Source organism: Nicotiana tomentosiformis, chromosome 3 (assembly GCF_000390325.3).
Source record: "Nicotiana tomentosiformis chromosome 3, ASM39032v3, whole genome shotgun sequence".
Taxonomy (NCBI): domain Eukaryota; kingdom Viridiplantae; phylum Streptophyta; class Magnoliopsida; order Solanales; family Solanaceae; genus Nicotiana; species Nicotiana tomentosiformis.
In genome coordinates this window covers 34,162,132-34,180,238 of record NC_090814.1, presented here as the reverse complement: position 1 = coordinate 34,180,238, position 18,107 = coordinate 34,162,132, and the positions used below count along the sequence as shown (strand labels likewise).

The following is an 18,107-nucleotide window of genomic DNA, read 5'->3' as shown; positions in this document are numbered from 1 at the left end:
AAAATTAGTGTCCACTGAATCGGTATGACTGCATGAACTTCTTTTCTCCCAGTCTTAGAAAGATGACATATGACGCCGACCAAGCCTTGGATTAGAATGATAAGAATTGGTATTGAGGTTTTGATTACTATTAGATTCATTTTCTTATGTAAATTAAGTACTCTTCAATTGTAGGTTATGGTGGTTTGATATGTAATGTACTAGCTTTTTGGAACTACTCCTACAATTTTGTTGCTAAAAGAAGTGTTAATTCCCTTTACACTTTAATGTCTTTATTTGTACTATACTTCTCGTGAACACTCAGTTGGCTTTTGGATTTTGAGTGTTCGAGGCTATTTTTTACTTTCAAAACTTTGGTACAACTTATATTTTATCATTTAATCCGATATACATGAATAAATACAAACATAATTCTTGCATTATTTAAAAATTATAATTATGTGAAGACAAATATTATATATTCATTTGATTTATATAAATACCAGGCCTTAAATCAACTTCATTTGGCACTATTGGAGAACCCTATATATTTCAATTCTGATATATGGATAGAAATTGTATGGAATATGAAAATAGTATCGTGGTTATTTTAGCTTATTTACCCATGATGTGTCAAAATATTTGCATATTCAATTTCATTCTTGAGAAAGAATATGCTGTTTGAAATATTCACAAACTACTTTCATTTTAAACCGCCTTTAAATAACATATACGGAAAATTTTAATTTATCTTATGGTTGAAAATTATATTAGAGATAGAGTTGGTCCCAGAGTACGACCTCTAACTTCATCATAAGAGGTATTAATGATATGCAACAAATATTGTTTAGCTTTTTAAATATTTTAGTTTCTAATTAATATTTCAATCAAATTCTTTTTAACTATTTTTAAATATGTATTATATAAAATTAATATGGGATACACGTGCAACGCACGTGTCCAGAAACTAGTCTACCTAAACATGTGGATGCGGAGGCTCTTATCCCCTACAAGCATGAAAGTAAATAGAACCAAAAAGTTACTAAAATTGAAGCAGTGAGACGTGCTCCTCCATTTTTCTTTTTTCGTTCTTCATAATGAGCCTAACCTCCTTAAATCAAGCTAAGAGACATAAGCAAAGATGGTCTGCTTAAATTGTTTTCATTATCTGGTTAGAGAGAACATTATACAAGGAGATGCCTGTTATTTTGTACACCTAAATTTTTGTAATATAATTAAAATGATAGACGCCTCTTTCACCTTCTCCTACAATCAAAAGAAAAAGAGAACAAAAACTTAGATGATGACAACCTAGGCCTAATTGGAGAAGGAACCAGACGCCGTGACAAACCTACAAGTCATATGCAATCTTCTGAATCTTCCCAAGATAACACGTTTCTGCAGAAGATTTGAGCATAAGCTAGTCATCATCTTCTGAATCTGCATTAAAAAAGAAACACATCACCAGCAGTTTAAAAGTATCTTCAAGTCCTCCATTGCAATGGAGAATATGACAAAACCGGGTCAGAGCATATAATCAGTTTCCGTATCCCCTTCAATTGCACCAAAAAAAGAAACAATAAAGAAGGAACAAAAAAGAGAGATAATACAATTTTAAATTTTTCCTGGGCCGGAGGCAGTTCAAAAGACATCTCGAGGGTTGGTTTTGCAACTACCAAAGAAGTAGAGAGATGAGTTTCACAGAAGTTTAAGACAAGCTCATGTCAGGAAACAGACTACTAATCTAGAGAAAAGAGGCATAAGGCCTATTTAAAATCTTTTGCAAACAATAGTCCATTTTCCAATGCTAGATAGCAATACACCATTCAATAAAAGAACTTCCAAAAAAATGGATTCATCTTAACAGTCAGCTGTATAGGACATGAGCATCCAATTTTCGAATATTAAAATAGAAACGAGTCAGTACGTTAATTGCTACAATATCTCATTCATCCAATAACGTATAGGATAAATTCTGATTCAGTTTCAGCTATTTGAGAAAATGTCTAGCAGGGCGCAAGACATTTGGATTGCCAATCTTCATGTTTTTTCTAAATTGCTCTCCACATTTTTTCTTTTGAATAGGAGAAAAGGAAAAACAAAGGTTAATCACATACGTACAACAGTTTCAGCACCAGTTCAATAACATAAGATAGCTGTAGTTTTCCTCAACTTCACTACAAAGATGCTCACCAGATCTAATATCTTCCCCAACTTTTCCTCTATTTTTCAACTGCCTCGTGATCATTGAACATATTAGAATCCACCAATACAAGTGGAACACAAGTAGAGTCAAGAGCATTGTGTTGAAGACATAGTATACCGTTGTATCATAGGCCTCAGACAGCCTCAAGACCTCACATAAATAGTAGCTGGGTAATGAAATACATCGAAGCCATTAGGAAAACTCAGAAAAAGAAGGGAGATAAATTATGAGTTCAAAATCTGGTAAAGGCCAAACCTTGAGGATTGTATGACCCAAAATGGAAAGAAAACCAGCCTAAGTACAAACCAAGAGATGGCAAAAAGACCAAAGAATAAGCTAGCTCCAAGCTCCTTCTCTGAGTACTTAAACACTTTAGCAGCTTCAAGAAAGACGTCACTGGCATCGTGCAATGCAAGAATAACAATCCCAATTCTAAAGAAGCTGCGAATTTGGAACACAAAAAAAATTAACATACCAACTGCTAAAGATAAAACTACTCCATTCTTCAAATCAGAAGGCAGTATCTTGAATATGCTTCATTTGCTAATTTATCTCCTGGATGCTTGTTAAATTATTTTTGGTAACCAAGAAATCCCCGAGGCCAATGGCGCAAGGTTCAAAACTCGGTGACAAACAGTCATGACACAATCATGACTCTTTTATGGTATTTCACTGCGAAATAAGAAGGAAAAGAGAGGTCCTCATAAGAAAAAATAAGAAAAAAAGGTACCATTAAGATAATGCAGTTAAGAAGTAATGACCTTCAACTCACTTTGTAGCTTATCCTTAGTAGCCACGAAGGGTGAACTTGTTCTTAAAAATCATTGACCAAAATATCTGCAAGTTAACTAAAGCAGCCCTAGAAATGAATGGATTCACGTCAAATTAACTTGAAGATCACTCTGTGAAATGTTTCGCAAAAGGTGAATTCAAGTATCCAAGCAACAGATTTTCCACAATTCATCCTACAATGACGTTCAAAAAGTTGCATTTACAGTGATTGCTGCTAGGACTTCACCTACTTTTGAAATAGGGAAAAGGGTCTGATTTACCCTTCTACTTTGATAAATAGTATACTTTTAACCTCCGTTATACTATTGGTCCATTTAAAGCCTTATCGTTAGCAAAGTAGAAACAATTGCCCCTATTTTTAACGGAAGTCCACTGTGGCAAGAATTCTTGTTTCAAACTCTACATGTGTCATCTTTTGATTGGATGATATATAATTAATTATATTAGTTATCACTTCTGAATATTCTTATTTCATTCCAGAATTTTCTTCTTTTTCTCGTCCTTCCTCTTCTTTCTTTTCTAATTTTCAGGCCGCTGCTATCTCCCCTTCCACGCCATCTTTGCTTTGCTTCTTCTCTGTCTTTTATTTCTTTCTTATATATAGAGAGAGATTTGTTGGTGAATTTGATACTAAACGGAATGAAGGAAAAGAAAGGAAAATGGAGTAGGTTAAAAGTTGAGGAAACCTTTTGGTTGTTCGGAAAGCTTAGGTTCGTCAGCCACCATTTTTTCCGGCCAGATTTCAACTTTTGAGCAGAGTTTTTCTTTTCATCTTCATAAGAAAGAAGGCTTCCAAATAAAAAAAGAACCACTAGATTTGAAGTATCCAACAACATTCATTAACACCCAACTGAAGTATCTAGCAAAATGTATTATTAGTTCAATCTCTTACCAAAAGTTTAATTTTGCAGCAGTTGCCATTAAATGCGAGCCCCAAAATTCAGTTTCAAGAACCACCAAACTCAATGGTACTTTTGACATCAAAGTTTAAACTAAAGATTTTCTCTTTGGTTGCCTTCTCCAGTGGTTTCTTGGTTATATGGAAAAGAAATGAAGAAAATATGATTTGTTTCTGGCTAGATAGAGGGATGAGTTGGGTGGGTTCTAGTGTTGATTAAGATTATGGTTATTGATGGCTTTTACGTTAATTAGGTATTAATGGGTAAAAATTATCAGCAATGAAAGGAAAATACTCTGAATAAGAAAGAGCAAGAAAGAGAATAAGGAAAAAGTAAAATTTGGTGAGGTGGCATGCCAGACGGCGTCCACCTCACCCAAAATGTCAGGCCACATTGGATTTTAATAACTGGGCCCTTGCCATGGTGGACTCCCACTAAAAATAGGGGCAATTGTTTCTACTTTGCTAACGGTAAGGCTTTAAATGGACCAATAGTATAACGGAGGTTAAAAGTATACTATTTATCAAAGTAAAGGGGTAAATCAGACCCTTTTCCCGTTGAAATATGCATAGAATCTATGACACGAGTCAGTTTAGGCATTCTATCAACAGAATTAGTGAAGACCAATTGGCTTTAAGAAATTTTCCATATAACACCTTAACTTATAGCCTGTTTGGCCAAGTTTTTTTTGGGAAAAAAAAGTGTTTTTGGCCAGAAGCAGAAGCAGTTTTGAAGAAGCAGAAAAAAGTAGCTTCTCCCCAGAAGCAGAAGCAGTTTTGACTTTTCTTCCTACCAAAAATACCCTTTGCAAAATATTATATATACCAAAATAACCTTACTTAGTTTAAACTATTAAGTAATATAAAATGACTTTTGGGATGAACTTTCATATTTATTGAATGATTTTTTGATATATTTAAATTATCTTGAAAGAATAAAGTACTTTTCAATTTTATTTTTATATTTTACTTAAATAAAATAAAAAACTTAATTATTATCTTAAATAATAAATATTTATAATTATTTATCTACTTATATAATATTAACTATTAAGCAAATCTTTTCATGTCTTTATTTGTAATTTGACACTTAAAAGCACTTTTTGAAAAGTTTGGCCAAACACAAATTATTGTTCAAAGTGCTTTTCAAATTGATTAGCGAAACACAAACTGCTTTTCTCCAAAAGTACTTTTTCGAAAAGCACTTTTGAAAAAAACACTTCTCAAAATAAGGCGATTTTTCCAGCTTGGCCAAACAGGCTATTAGTACGATTGACTTGTACACAATAACTAGACGACCTCAAACATAAAACTAGTCAGAGTTGATTATATGATCAAAATGCTATAAATGTTAACTATCTCCAAATTCAAAGGAGTTCATTCAATTTCACTACCAGCCCAACAAGAATCTCAAACAGGACATAGATAAAATACAACGAGAGTAACCTAAGTTTTTTTTTCTTAGGTCAACCCAACAAAATCTGATAAATAAGATTGAGCGCCTTAGGTTGAAGATCTGCTAAGAATGACATTGCATTTCCTAGCGAATTCAAATATTGTTGTTTCAAAAACTTACGTAACGTTCGAGAGGAATAATAATTAAACTCCTGTGCTCTTGGACAGTTAAACCAGACAGTTAACTCATGACAACAACTTTTAGGTTGACAATATGCTCTAGCTTGGACGGTTCCTTTCATCGTGCACCTTTATTTATTTTGATTATGCACCAGACATGTAATGCAAAAGGAAAGCAAACAAGCAATAAAACTGTGTTTATAATACTGTGGTACCAGCTATATATGGCCTTAACTTTTCTGGATACTTCTCTCAAGAACAGAATGTTTTTGAAGATGTGAAATCTCAACAAAAGCACCATAATTAATTTTTTTCTTAAGGATGCTTAGCCATAATCATGGCTAACGAATAAAATTAAACCTAAAGCAAAAATTATTTGTCCAAACATGTTAATTTTCTGCCCTACTCTGCTTGTCACAAACATTCTTCAGGAGTCAGCCTCCTTCAAAAGATCAAGTTTTCAGCATAGAGAATTTGCTAATCTACAAGAATGATAAGATAATTTTGATCCTAAATCCTAAAGTAGATGAACCTCAAGCAAAGTCTTAATAGATACCATAGAAGATAATTAGTTAGATAAAGTCATGAAAGAGATTATCACATGTTAAGAAAATATATAATCAGAAAAGGAACCAGGACAGAGGGAGAGGGTGTGGCCCAGTATAAAGCCAAGTTATCTTAATAATTTGCCCAGTTTCGTGAAATCAACAGATTAAGTGCAAGGAGAGGATAATTGACTTTGGAAATTTGACACATTTCTTCACTATGGTAGATGAATTAAAAATGGACCCCAAAGACTAATTATTATCTGATAATCCGACCGCGAATTTATTGCAATTGCATTCCTCTGATACTGCATTTACAAATAAATGGAAAACTACTTTGTACTTTATAAGTTGTTTATTATATTTTCTTGATAAAGTTATTAGTTGTATATATATATATATATATATATATATATATATATATATAAATGATCATGTCCGATTACAAATGATTAATATTATTTCTTTAATTGTTAACATAGATATGATTAATGTTATTCATATGAATATGCACAACAACATACTGCCAATATTCAGATATATGATTGTTCATTAGATGTTCAATCTTTTTGTTTCATTCTACTTTCTCTATTTGCTCAAAGTATCAAATCCACTTTCACCTTGCACTCTAACGCGACCTTCGAAAGAAAACAAAAGCAGAGACACAATTTCTTGAAACATGTCCAAACAACCCCGTGGTCAGTGGTTGACTAACATGATAACAAATAACTCAGACCTAAACACATTCCCACTTCCTATATGTACTTCATCCAACATACATAGAGGGAACTTCTAAAACTGTCACTTCATACTAGACAAAATCTCATCCTATTATGTCAAGGTCAGTATCTATAAATCCCAAAACAGAAAAGAAAAAAGTGATAAAAAGGTACAAACCTCTAATGAAGTAAGGTTACCTTGAAATGTACGAGTATGATATCAGAATAACTGTGACTATGTGATGAGACATCATCACAGAGAAGTCTTTCCTTCGTGTTTCCCAAACGAGGAGGGCAGCAATGCTATAGAGGTAGAACCCACATTGGCACATATAGATAAGTTTTATTCCAACCCTACAATGTCAATAAGAAAACACATAAACTATGTTAGACTATCAAACTCTTGGGAAGAACCAGGATGGTTTCTATATTCACACGGCAGAAGAAGATACATCTACATAACAGACAGACAGCTGCTAACACGATGACACTTGCAGAAAGATACTGAATAGAGGTGACTTATTATGGCTTACAAAGATAAGAAGGAAAGACACAAGGAGATAGCTAAGGAATGGAGCAGGTCTGCAGTTACACCTATCCAGTGAAATTTTTTCATGTATATCTTGATTGCAAAAGGTGAAAGAAAAAAATGGTGCTTTAAGTGTCACTTGAGGGAAAAATGTTTAACCAAAACAAATAAAAATGATTAAAAATAAGAGAGAAGAGTTGAAGGAGATGAAGAGGTAAGCGCCAAGATAACAAGAGGAGGAAAAGAATCGATTTTGTGAAAAGGAGAGATTTGAAAAATTGCCAGTCTCCCGGACCAAGGGCTATAGAAAGAAAGAGCCTTGTTGAAGAATAATGGAGGCATATGGTTTTCTATGAGAACAAAAGTAGGGGTAACTATTTCTGTTTCTTCATTTTGTAAGGATTAGACACAACTCTTTTTCGCTTGGTCTTTCGGATGGTTGCAGGTAAGGAACTTTTTACTTTTGTGCTCTTTCTTATTATATAAATAACTGGAGCAATTGGATGCTTGCAAATGGAATCTACAAGTACTAAACAGGACATAAATTGAGAATTCAGTAATAAAGTATCGACAATGGACAAAGAGTTCTGTGTAGATGGACATGTGCATTTATTTGCGACATGCGGGAGAGAAATCTTGTCACCATGCAACTTTTCTGGTGAGAAGGAGTTCTATCAAAGTTATTGTTGCTATCCGTGAGTGTTGTGCATCAACAAGCACTACCAAGAGGATCAGAACTCTCTGGCGACCAAACCCCAGAAAGCCCCAGAATTTTCAGCAAGTTTATCACACGCGCAAGTGCATGTGGAGTTTCGCGGCAACCTTCTGGCGAGATCTTATCACCTGTGGGCCGCCTCTCCATTTTAAATCAACCCATCGAACTTTCCCGACATTCCAACCATCATCGGAGGCCACCTGTCAGATTTTCGTGCAGAGCTTTTCTTGTTACTGCTTTCCACTCTTACACATATTTTCGGAGTTCTGGGAGTTGATTCAAGCAGAAAGAGCCATCACTGTTTCTCAGACATTCCGATGAGTTTTTCCGCGATCACAATATTCACATATGTCATTTCCGTCAATCAGAATATTCCAGAATATTATGGTGATACTGTTGAGTATTGACCTTCTTTGGAGGCTATTTTCATAAATTGCGGCTACTTGTCCAATTATGCATTGGGATTTAAAAATATTAGTTATACAAAATGGATTCAGGTAATTCAAACGGTCGGATGACTTCCTTATCCAATTAAAATCAGTTTCTTAAGAACAAAGATACACGTAATCAAGCATCTTCGCATGTTGCATCCGTTCAAACTAGTAATTTTGTAGCTTATGTTTCCCTGTGCTCTAACCCAAGAGCCTCAAATCATATTTCAGGCAATAAATCTCTTTTCTCTTCTATTTCATATTCTCAATCTCTTCCAACTGTTACATTGGGCGATGGAACCAAAACCATGGCAACTGGAGTAAGTCAAGCTATGCTACTGCTCTCTTTAACTTAAATTCAGTCCTTCATCTTCATGGTTGTTCCTTCAATCTAATATATGTTAGTCTTTTTCCTCAGTCATTTAATTGTTTATTTACCTCTCTCGATAACTCTGTTATCATACAAGATTACAGCATATAACGGATAATAGATATCGGACGTGAATCACATGGACTTTACTACCTCAACCTTCCAAGATCACCACAGCTTCTCATGTTACCGACTTACTTGGGTTACTTCATAGACAATTTGGAAATTCCAATTTATTTTAAATTTCAAAACATGGTAACTAGTTTGTCTCACCTATCTACCTTAAATTTTTCGTCTAGTCAACTTCGTAAGCATAATCATCCTTCCTTTGCTCACCATTCTGATTATCATGAAGAATCTCCTTTCTCTTTGGTCCATTCCGATGTCTGAGGTCCTAGTTGAGTTAGCTCTACTTTGGAGTTACGTTACTTCGTTAGTTTCATTGACAATTACTCAAGGTATACGTAGATTCTAATGAAGGATCATTTTATGTTGTTTTCTACTTTTCAAACTTTTTCCGCTCAATTTGAGATTTCTATTCGCACTTTTCTTAATGACAATGCACTAGAATATTTATCCTCTCACTTTCAACAGTTTATAAACTCTAGTTTGATTGTTAATCGAACATCTAGTTCTCATACCTCTCAATAAAATAGAGCAGCTGAGAGGAAGAATAGACATCTCATTCAGACCACTCGCACTATACATATATGACTATTACATGTTTCATTGCGTTTTTGGGATAATGCGGTTCACACCGCATGTTATTTGATTAATCGCATGTCTTCCTCAGTTATTCAGGATCAAGTTCCACACACTATCTTATTCATATGTTCATTTTTGTATTCTCTTCCTTTGGAAGAACTTGTTTTGTTCATAATCTAACCCCTGGAAGAAATAAATTAACCCCTCATGCTCTCAAGTGTGTATTGTTCACGATTATTTTCGAGTTCAAAAAGCTTTTGCTACTCATCCGACCTTCGTCAATACTTTTGTCAGCTAATGTCACCTTCCTTGCAACTCAACCTTATTTCACACCTTTTACTTCTTCTGACCATCTTGACGTCTATGTAGTTTTACTGGGAGATCCAATAAGTCCTCATTCTCCCATCATCTCCCACGACACCACCACTTATTACTTATCATTATCACTAGCACGTCAAGTCTAGATAATTCATGCCCTATACCGGATCCTTTATCTGTTGCTGATTAGTCTCCCAACACATAGTCTTGATTCACGCCCTGCACCAAATCCTTCGCCTACTATGGACCTGCCTCGCACACATAGTCCACCAATGGCCATCCAGAAAGGTACTCGCCAATCCTAATCCCATGTATATTATTGAGTTATCGTCGGTTAATATCACATCATTATACTTTTGCGTCATCTTTGTCCTCTATTTCTATTCCTAAGACTAAGCACCTTCTTATCCAGGTTGGCAAATACAGGAGCGAAACAATCAACCTATTGATATTGGAAGACCCAACGGATTCTTCCAATGTATCATTTCTGGGTCCAATGGAATAATGTTATGATCATGCTCGCAACAGGCAAAGATTGATGAGTATATACAGTCAAGGTTGGTCCAGATGGTCAAATTGATCGTCTTAAGCTTGTGTTGTTGCTAAAGGCTATACTTTAATATTTAAATTGATTATCGAAATACTTTCTCTCCACCGACTAAAATAGCATATATTCGTCATTTTCTATTAATGCCCACTATTGCCATTTGCCTCTTCATTAGTTAGACATTAAGAATGCTTTTCTTCACACTAATCTTAAGGATGAAGCATATATCGAGCAACCATCAAGTTTTATAGCTTAGGAGAGCTTAAAGATCTTATATGTTGGTTACATTGATATATTGTCTAAAGCAATCACCTAGAGCATGGTCTGATAAGTTCAACTACAATTGTTTAGGAGTTCAGTATGACTCATATTGAGGCTAATCATCCTATGTTCTATCGGCATTCTTCCCCAAATCTATGCAATTATTTGGTGATTTATGTTGATGACATGCACAAACAATGATCAAGAGGGTATTGCTAAGCTGAAACAACACCTTTTTCAATACATACAAACCAAGCATCTAGGCAGACTATTATTCTTTTAGGTATTGAGGTTCCGGAATCCACATCAAGTATTGACATGTCGTAGCGGAAGTATCCTCTTGACATTCTTGGGAAAACAAGGATGACAAATTATAGGCCTATTAATACTCTCATGGATCTGATGTCACAAGCTTATAGTAGGTTAGGGAGAGCTTCTTAGTGATCCTGGAATATAGGCAGCTTGTTGAAATTGAATTATCTCATAGTGACCACTTGATATTGCCTTTTTGGTGAGCATTGTAATTCAATTTTTGGACTCTCCATGTGGTACCCCGTTGGGCCTTCATTACATAAAATCTGCTCCATGGAAAGGATTGCTCCATGAGGATAGAGGGCATAATCATATCATTGGCAATATAGATGTAGATTGGGTAGGATCACTTTTGAATGCAAGCTCCCCCTTTGCATATTGTGTTCGGCTTTGAGGTAACTTGGTGTCTCGAAAGAGCAAGAAGCAAAATATGGTTGCTAGGTCTAGTATTCTATTGCGAAAGAAAAATACCGAGCCATGACTGTAGCAAATTGTGAACTTGTATGAATCAAGCAACTATTTAGAGAAATGAAGTTTGAAGAGATCGGTTGTGATGAAACTTGTGTATGATAGTCAAAGAACACTTCATATTGCATCAAATCCGGGGTTTCACGCAAGGACCAAGTACATAGAATTGATTGTCACTTTGCATAGAAAAGATACTCTCAATAGACATTAGAAGTCCGTAAAATTTGATCAATTAGAAAATATATTCACCAAGTTTCGTGCCCAAATTAGTGACAATGTGTAACAAGCTCGGGACATACGATTTGTGGTGCATCAACTTGATGAGGAGTCTTAAGAATGTTTCGACATTAACAAAAATATTTATAGAATCAGTAGGAATCAATTAGGAATATTCTTTTCTGTAATTTTGTAACCTTCATGTTCTTTTCTACTTTAGGTTAGGTGTACATCACTATTTAAACGCCACAAAGCTAGGGGGTATAATCAGGCTAAGCTTTCTCTCAATATGCTTTCTCGTGTTCTTTATTTCTCACATGGTACCAGAAAGGCAGAAGTCTTGGGTTCAAATCTCACCGCCACCCAAAAATATTTTTATATGTTTGGTCACGAAAAAGAATAGAATCAAGCCCACACGTGATGGGGTGTACTGAGACATACTATAATATTAAAAATGTGTCTCTAAGAGTTTAAACTTTAAGACGAAGCAAGATGACAACTTCAACATTTAACAAGACAAAAGTATTTCATTTCATAGATCACCATGTCCTAATCATCCCGCTTGAACTTTCAACAAATCAGCCCAGTTATTGAAAAAACTGTAGGTCCAGGTTATAGCACTGTGATTAACCCAATTAAAAAGCAACAACCAGTGCCACTCCTATCCGCAAATCAGCAGATCACAGTAACAAACATGTAAGAGGATCATGGGGCTTCTTGACAAGAGATTTCAGCGAATAAGCAAGCAAAAGAAGATTTTCTTTCCTTTTTTTCTTCTACAAAAAGAAATCAGAGCTTTTTCCTAAGGTGCTGCAAAGTTTTTGAAATACAAACTCCTAATATGAGTCTCAGGTGGGAACTTAATAAGAATCAAAATACTTAAGGTTTTTCCATCCTAGTTTCAGAGAATTAGCAACGCAATTCTGTGACTTCCTGAACTAATTTGAATTGGACCATTAACTGTTAATTTTAGATATTTCCTAGAAGTAATACAGATGAAAAGACCCCCTTCTGAAATTCAGGGACAAGCTGCAAGATAAGGAAATTTGAGACTAAAAGTTAGAAGTTCCCAAGTCAAAAAGGAAAATAATAATACCAAATCTTAGGGACTTTCTTTTGTAGTCATTCACTAAAAATAACTATCTATTTTCACTTTTTAACACAAAGATTAAATGTCGAGTGCCATTCATCAGATAATTGGTCATAATACAAAGGGGACGCAATACTCACTGTAGCTCTTGATTTGGCCAGCCCCTGAAATACTCCTTAATGTCTAGGAACCATGGCTCGTGATAGGCAACTTTTAGGACACAAAACTCAATAGTGCCATAATATGCAAGTTTCCACATGGATTCAGAGCATTTAACAATTTTTGCTCTTGTAGGCTCATCAATTTTCAAGTGGGTGGTTCCCAATCGCAGCAACAAAATGGCTTGCCTCTGTTGAACAAGAATGCATAAGAAACATGGATGTATTATATTATGGGGAAAGAAGTTAATCGGATCTGTCAGTCACATAGCTACTAGTTCTGTAACAGTGTCCAAGATAATTTTTCAATAGTCTCCTTTCACTTTCCCATCATATAATCTCCTACACTACTTTCAAGCAGCTGAAATCAACTTTTGTGTAAAGGAGTGTCAAAACCAATACTAGTTTGACAGTTAAGACTTAAGACCCCACCCAATTCATGCTGCATAAACCTTTAAATCATGAAATTGTAAGAGCACAAGGATGATTGACGTTAACCCGTACACTGATTCACAGAATTCTTCCTTTGGACCCATAAGTAAACAACTTTAAATTTCAAATCATTCATTACTTTGAAGTTTGAAGAGTAAACGGCTTAAGGTTTTACATCTAACTAAAAGTCCGACTCTAAAATCCTCTTATGTAAGTTTCCTAAAGCATAGTGAGTCTTATGTATGGATAAAGGAGGAAGATCACTACAGATTGACAACCAGGTTTAAATAGCCATACTCTGATGATCTTTTTGTCTACTGAATACATAATACACTTCACGATCAACTAACTACAGAATAGAGTAGAATGGGTACAGAGGATTCATACAGTAAATCCCAAATAATTTCGTATCTAGGCGTAGTTGATTGATTGAGAACATCTAACCATTAATAAACGTTGAAGTTAGCTAAAATTAAATGTTAAAAGGATGACCGTTTTATGGGCTAACCAAAGTTAATAACTTAACATGGTACTCGAGTTAACTTTTTTATTGGCTAACCAAGAGCTTTACCCTGATGTTGGGCTCTCATGTTACGTTATCTATGCTCCAGATCTCAACCCTAGGCATGCGAAGGGTGTTAGATTCCCACATTGATCGAGAGTATGGCATGTAATCTTTTTATATGGTCGTGTAATATCATCACCTCATGAGCTACAATTTGAGATTTAGTAAGGTCAAAGGTCCATTTTCTTAACATGGAATTAGAGTAAGCAGAAGTCTTGGATTCAAACACACTACCACCTATTATCAAAAAAAAAAAAAACGTCCCTGTGCTCTTGCCAATAAAAAGAATCGGGCGTAGGAGCGAGTTGAAGGAATAATTAAATACTACATAAAATGTGTGCTCTCTAACAATTTAAATTTTAGATAAGGTGGTCACAAAATTCAGCAGATTTAAATCCTTAAAGATACAACTTCTTTCAGGGGCGGAGGTAGAAGCCTAAGTGCGGGTTCGGCCGAAACCAGTAATTTTAGCTATTTGTGTTAAGAAATTCACTAAATATCAGTATTTTAAAAGGCGTGGGCGTAAGGCGAGGCGTTTTACATATGCCTCAACGGGGCGTAAGCCCCATAGGTATTTAGTTTTTAATATTTTATAAAATAATATAATGACAGTAAATATTTATAAACATGTAAAATTGCATAAAAATTGAAGAAAACTATATATGTGTGTGCTTCATCCCCACAAAAAACTAATCAAAACAATCTATTATACGTTACTTACAAGCACAAGTAATTTGAGTCTAAAAGAATAAAGTTTTCTATATAGAGGAACAAAAAAGATGATTAACCTGCAAAGCTGCAATTTGAACTTTGAATTTGTTGCTATGAAGAAGAATGTATTTCTCTTTGTATTTGTAAAAAAAAATTTAATATTCGTTGCTTTTGGGAGATATTAGCATACTAGCGGACAAGATAAAAAATTGAAAAAACCATGAATTAGGGCTTAAATCAATAAAAAAGATCTTTACTTTTAAATTTAATACTTTTGAGTTCCTTTTTAAACCTTTTGAGTAATTACCAAACTGACTTTTGAGAAATTAGGTATTATATGAAGGACTAATTCAACAAATTTTGTTTTAATTTGAAAAAGTCTCTGGGGCTTACTCCTTACTAAAAAAACGCGCCCCGAACGCCCGGGCATACGCCGGGGCGTACGCCTCTTGAGACTTTCGCCCCACATCATCGCCCCGGGGCGTTTTTGGTACGCCTCGCCTCGGGGCTCGCCCCAGAAACGCCTTTTAAAACAGAGCTAAATATGTATAAGTATTAAATTTAGAACCCAATTAGTAGCTCTTAAAATCATCGTGTTCTAAAATTTAGAACCCACAAAGTTGAAATGCTCGCTCCGCCTCTGTCTTCTTTACCCATTTGCTTTAAGAGATCTGATGTGTTTGGTATATCATATATGTCAATTGTTTTAGCGGAAAATATTTTTCTTGATAAAATCATTTTCTAATGTTTGATGAAGATGATTTTTTCCACCAAAAAAAGTTCTCCACTGCAAGGAGAAAATAACTTCTACTCCTATCACTCTTCTACTCTTATCACTTGTGGCAGAACCCATTTTCCTATGCAAAAAAGATATATTTTTAACCAAAGGAAGAAAACTACTTCTACATTACCTTTGGCAGAATCATTTTTTTTTTTTTTGGCAAACATCCCATGTCTTATTTTATATCACTTGCTTCAACAATTACTTGTACATTGTTGTCAACCTTTAATACTCGGAAATATCACCAAATTATTCCCATACATTATTTTCACCTTATAAGATCGATATAAGTCACCAATATTTACACCCAACCAAATACCGAAAAATAATCTAGAAAATGGGTTTCCCAAGTAGAAGATTTGGATGTCTTTGTAGTTCCTTGTGGTGTCTTTTTTTTTTTTTGGCCTTATCATTAATTAAAACTTATTTACCTGATTAATGAAAAAAGATTTTCTAATGAAATATTTTTCGTAGAAAACATTATTTTTACCGTTATACCACCCTCAGCTTACCTTTTTAGCAGCTCATATATATTTGTATTTAATAAAGTAATTATTTTAACCCATGGTTTTGAGTGTAATATTTTAAATTGCCGTCATTACTCAAGTCCAATCACCATGAAGCAGCTAATATTCCAAAGTAATACGACAATCAGGCCGATTTCATAGTTAAATAACACAATTACTTTGGATACAAAAACAATAACAACCACTCCCTCTGTTTCAATTTATGTGAACCTATTTTCTTTTTAGTTCGTACCAAAAAGAATGACCGCTTTCCTTATTTGGAAGTAATGTGACTCATTTTATTTCTCTTTTTTCTTAAACTCCGTATTCGGTCAACTGGGTTACTATGTCATAATAAATTAACATATTTCTATATTGCTCACAAATAAAAGAATCCATGAAACGAGTTTTAACAAACATAAAAATAAGGTTAAAAGCTTAATCAAATGAGGAAGCTTACGCGAAAGATGAATCTGTCAAGGAAGAACCTGGCGGCGAAGAAAGCAAATATGAAGTAAATCGCATACATGAAATCCGGAACGCCAGGGGCAACATCATTTACCCAAATCGAGTCCATTAGAGGATTTCAGAACCTCAATTTTGAAATGGCAACAAAAATTTCCCTATAAACTCACATCTATCATCAATCAATTGTTCCAAAATCAACAATAATGTACAGAAATGAATTGCCAATCATTGGAACAGACACGAATTCGCCTTATTCCCACCCTATTGTTGTGTCAGGCGTATGGAGTAATACAATGAGGAGGAGGAAGAAGAGGTGGTGAGATCTTTGTGAATGGCGAGGGCCCGGGGGGGGGGGGGGGGGTTGTTTTTTTTTGTGCGAACTAAAGCTTTTCGAAGTTTGTGGTCCTCTATGGTATGGTAACAAATCGAAGAATACGCAATCGTATACGGCTAATGTTGAGTCGCTGACACCGTGACCTCCCTGTCTACAGGTGCAATATGCATATAGTACGTACGATGTAACTAACTTGAAATTTCTTTTGTTTTTTTTTTATTTTATCTTTTTCAATATTCAATACTCCATATATTATGTTTACGAAAAAGTATCATACTTCAATTTAAGATTTAAATTGAATAACAAGTTAAAATTATGTTGTGCTCTAAATGCCTCTCTCTCCCTCTGGCTATTTGATTTCTGAAGTATCAATAAATTATTATGTTATTTTTAAAAGATTTATAAGCCATAAGAGATTGTTTAAATTTATGCACGAAAAGTATTAAAAAAATAATTAGAGATGATCCTGGTTCACCTTGTCTTGAATTATTATTATTATTATTATTATTATTATTATATTGTCTTGTCTTGGTTTTTACTTATAAAACTTAAATCAACTTAGTCATGTTTACAAAATATTTAAACCAAACCATACTAACAAAGTAAACATTTTATTTGTATCTAATTTCTTGCTTTTAGCCACAAAAAAAAAATTATTCGTATAAAATTGTGAAAGTTGCCATGCTTCCAACGGGTAGCAAGAGTTGTGGTTGCAACCTGCATGAGAAAGTCCAATGCTTGAATCGAAAATATTATTCCCTGTGGTTCAATTTATTTATTTTACTTTTTTTATTTTAGTTTGTGTCAGAACGAATGTCACTTATTATATTTGGTAAGTGTTTTATTTAAATATTTTTATTTTACTTAATGATACTCCCTTATACATATGATATGGTATGTTTAATAAGACTATGAGATTCAAAGGGTATATTTTATATCTTGCACATATTTTAGTTAAGACTACAACATTCATAATTCTTCTTTACCTTATTAATTTTCACGCTAGTCAAACTAACGCAAATACAGTAAAATAAAAGGGAGGGCAACTAAAGAATTAGAACCCTGTAAAACCAACTTGCATTTTGTAACTAAAACGGTCATCAAGTGAATAATGCCGAGGGAGTCTAAAGAGTCAGGTCCCAGTAAATATAATTTGTGATACTTAGCTAAAATGGTCATCAAATGCTACAATTGGGAACATTGCATTAAAACCTCTTCTGAAATTATTTTCATCTTGAAAAAAATTGAAGGATAAATTTTTTTAATGATAAAATTGACATGAGATGTAAATTATGTATAAAAGTAGCTCTGGTAGATGAACTCTACCCTTAGTTAATGAATTCTAGCATATTTAAAATAAAGTATAAACTAAGCACAAAAAAAATATGAAAAAGATACATAAATTTTCTAAAATTATAATAAAAATAATTCAAATATATTGTAACAACTCCACCTCTCGCGTGTGATCTGGTGTTC

General features: G+C 34.3%; 1 protein-coding gene and 1 long non-coding RNA gene across 4 annotated transcripts; both read right to left on the bottom strand.

The window, feature by feature from the left end:
• Positions 1 to 1,121: 1,121 nt before the first annotated feature.
• On the bottom strand, positions 1,122 to 16,706 carry LOC104094407 (ceramide synthase LOH2-like). Of its 3 annotated transcripts, none has more exons than XR_685888.3 (7): positions 16,290 to 16,706; positions 12,817 to 13,025; positions 6,913 to 7,068; positions 2,441 to 2,626; positions 2,173 to 2,351; positions 1,331 to 1,419; positions 1,122 to 1,245 (listed from the first exon to the last, which is right to left on the bottom strand). XR_685888.3 is itself a non-coding variant. In XM_009600336.3 (6 exons), the coding sequence occupies exons 1-6, from the start codon at positions 16,404 to 16,406 to the stop codon at positions 1,400 to 1,402; spliced, it is 867 nt and encodes a 288-aa protein (XP_009598631.1). In that variant the 5' UTR covers positions 16,407 to 16,681; the 3' UTR covers positions 1,122 to 1,399. The 3 variants fall into 3 exon arrangements, 1 of the variants encoding a protein (XP_009598631.1); XR_685889.3 differs by having other exon boundaries at positions 1,335 to 1,419; positions 16,290 to 16,681; XM_009600336.3 differs by having other exon boundaries at positions 1,122 to 1,419; positions 16,290 to 16,681.
• Positions 3,559 to 6,906, bottom strand: LOC138907004 (uncharacterized). The gene is made up of 2 exons (XR_011414673.1): positions 5,133 to 6,906; positions 3,559 to 4,532 (listed from the first exon to the last, which is right to left on the bottom strand). It is a non-coding gene; the product is annotated as an uncharacterized lncRNA (long non-coding RNA).
• Positions 16,707 to 18,107: the final 1,401 nt, after the last annotated feature.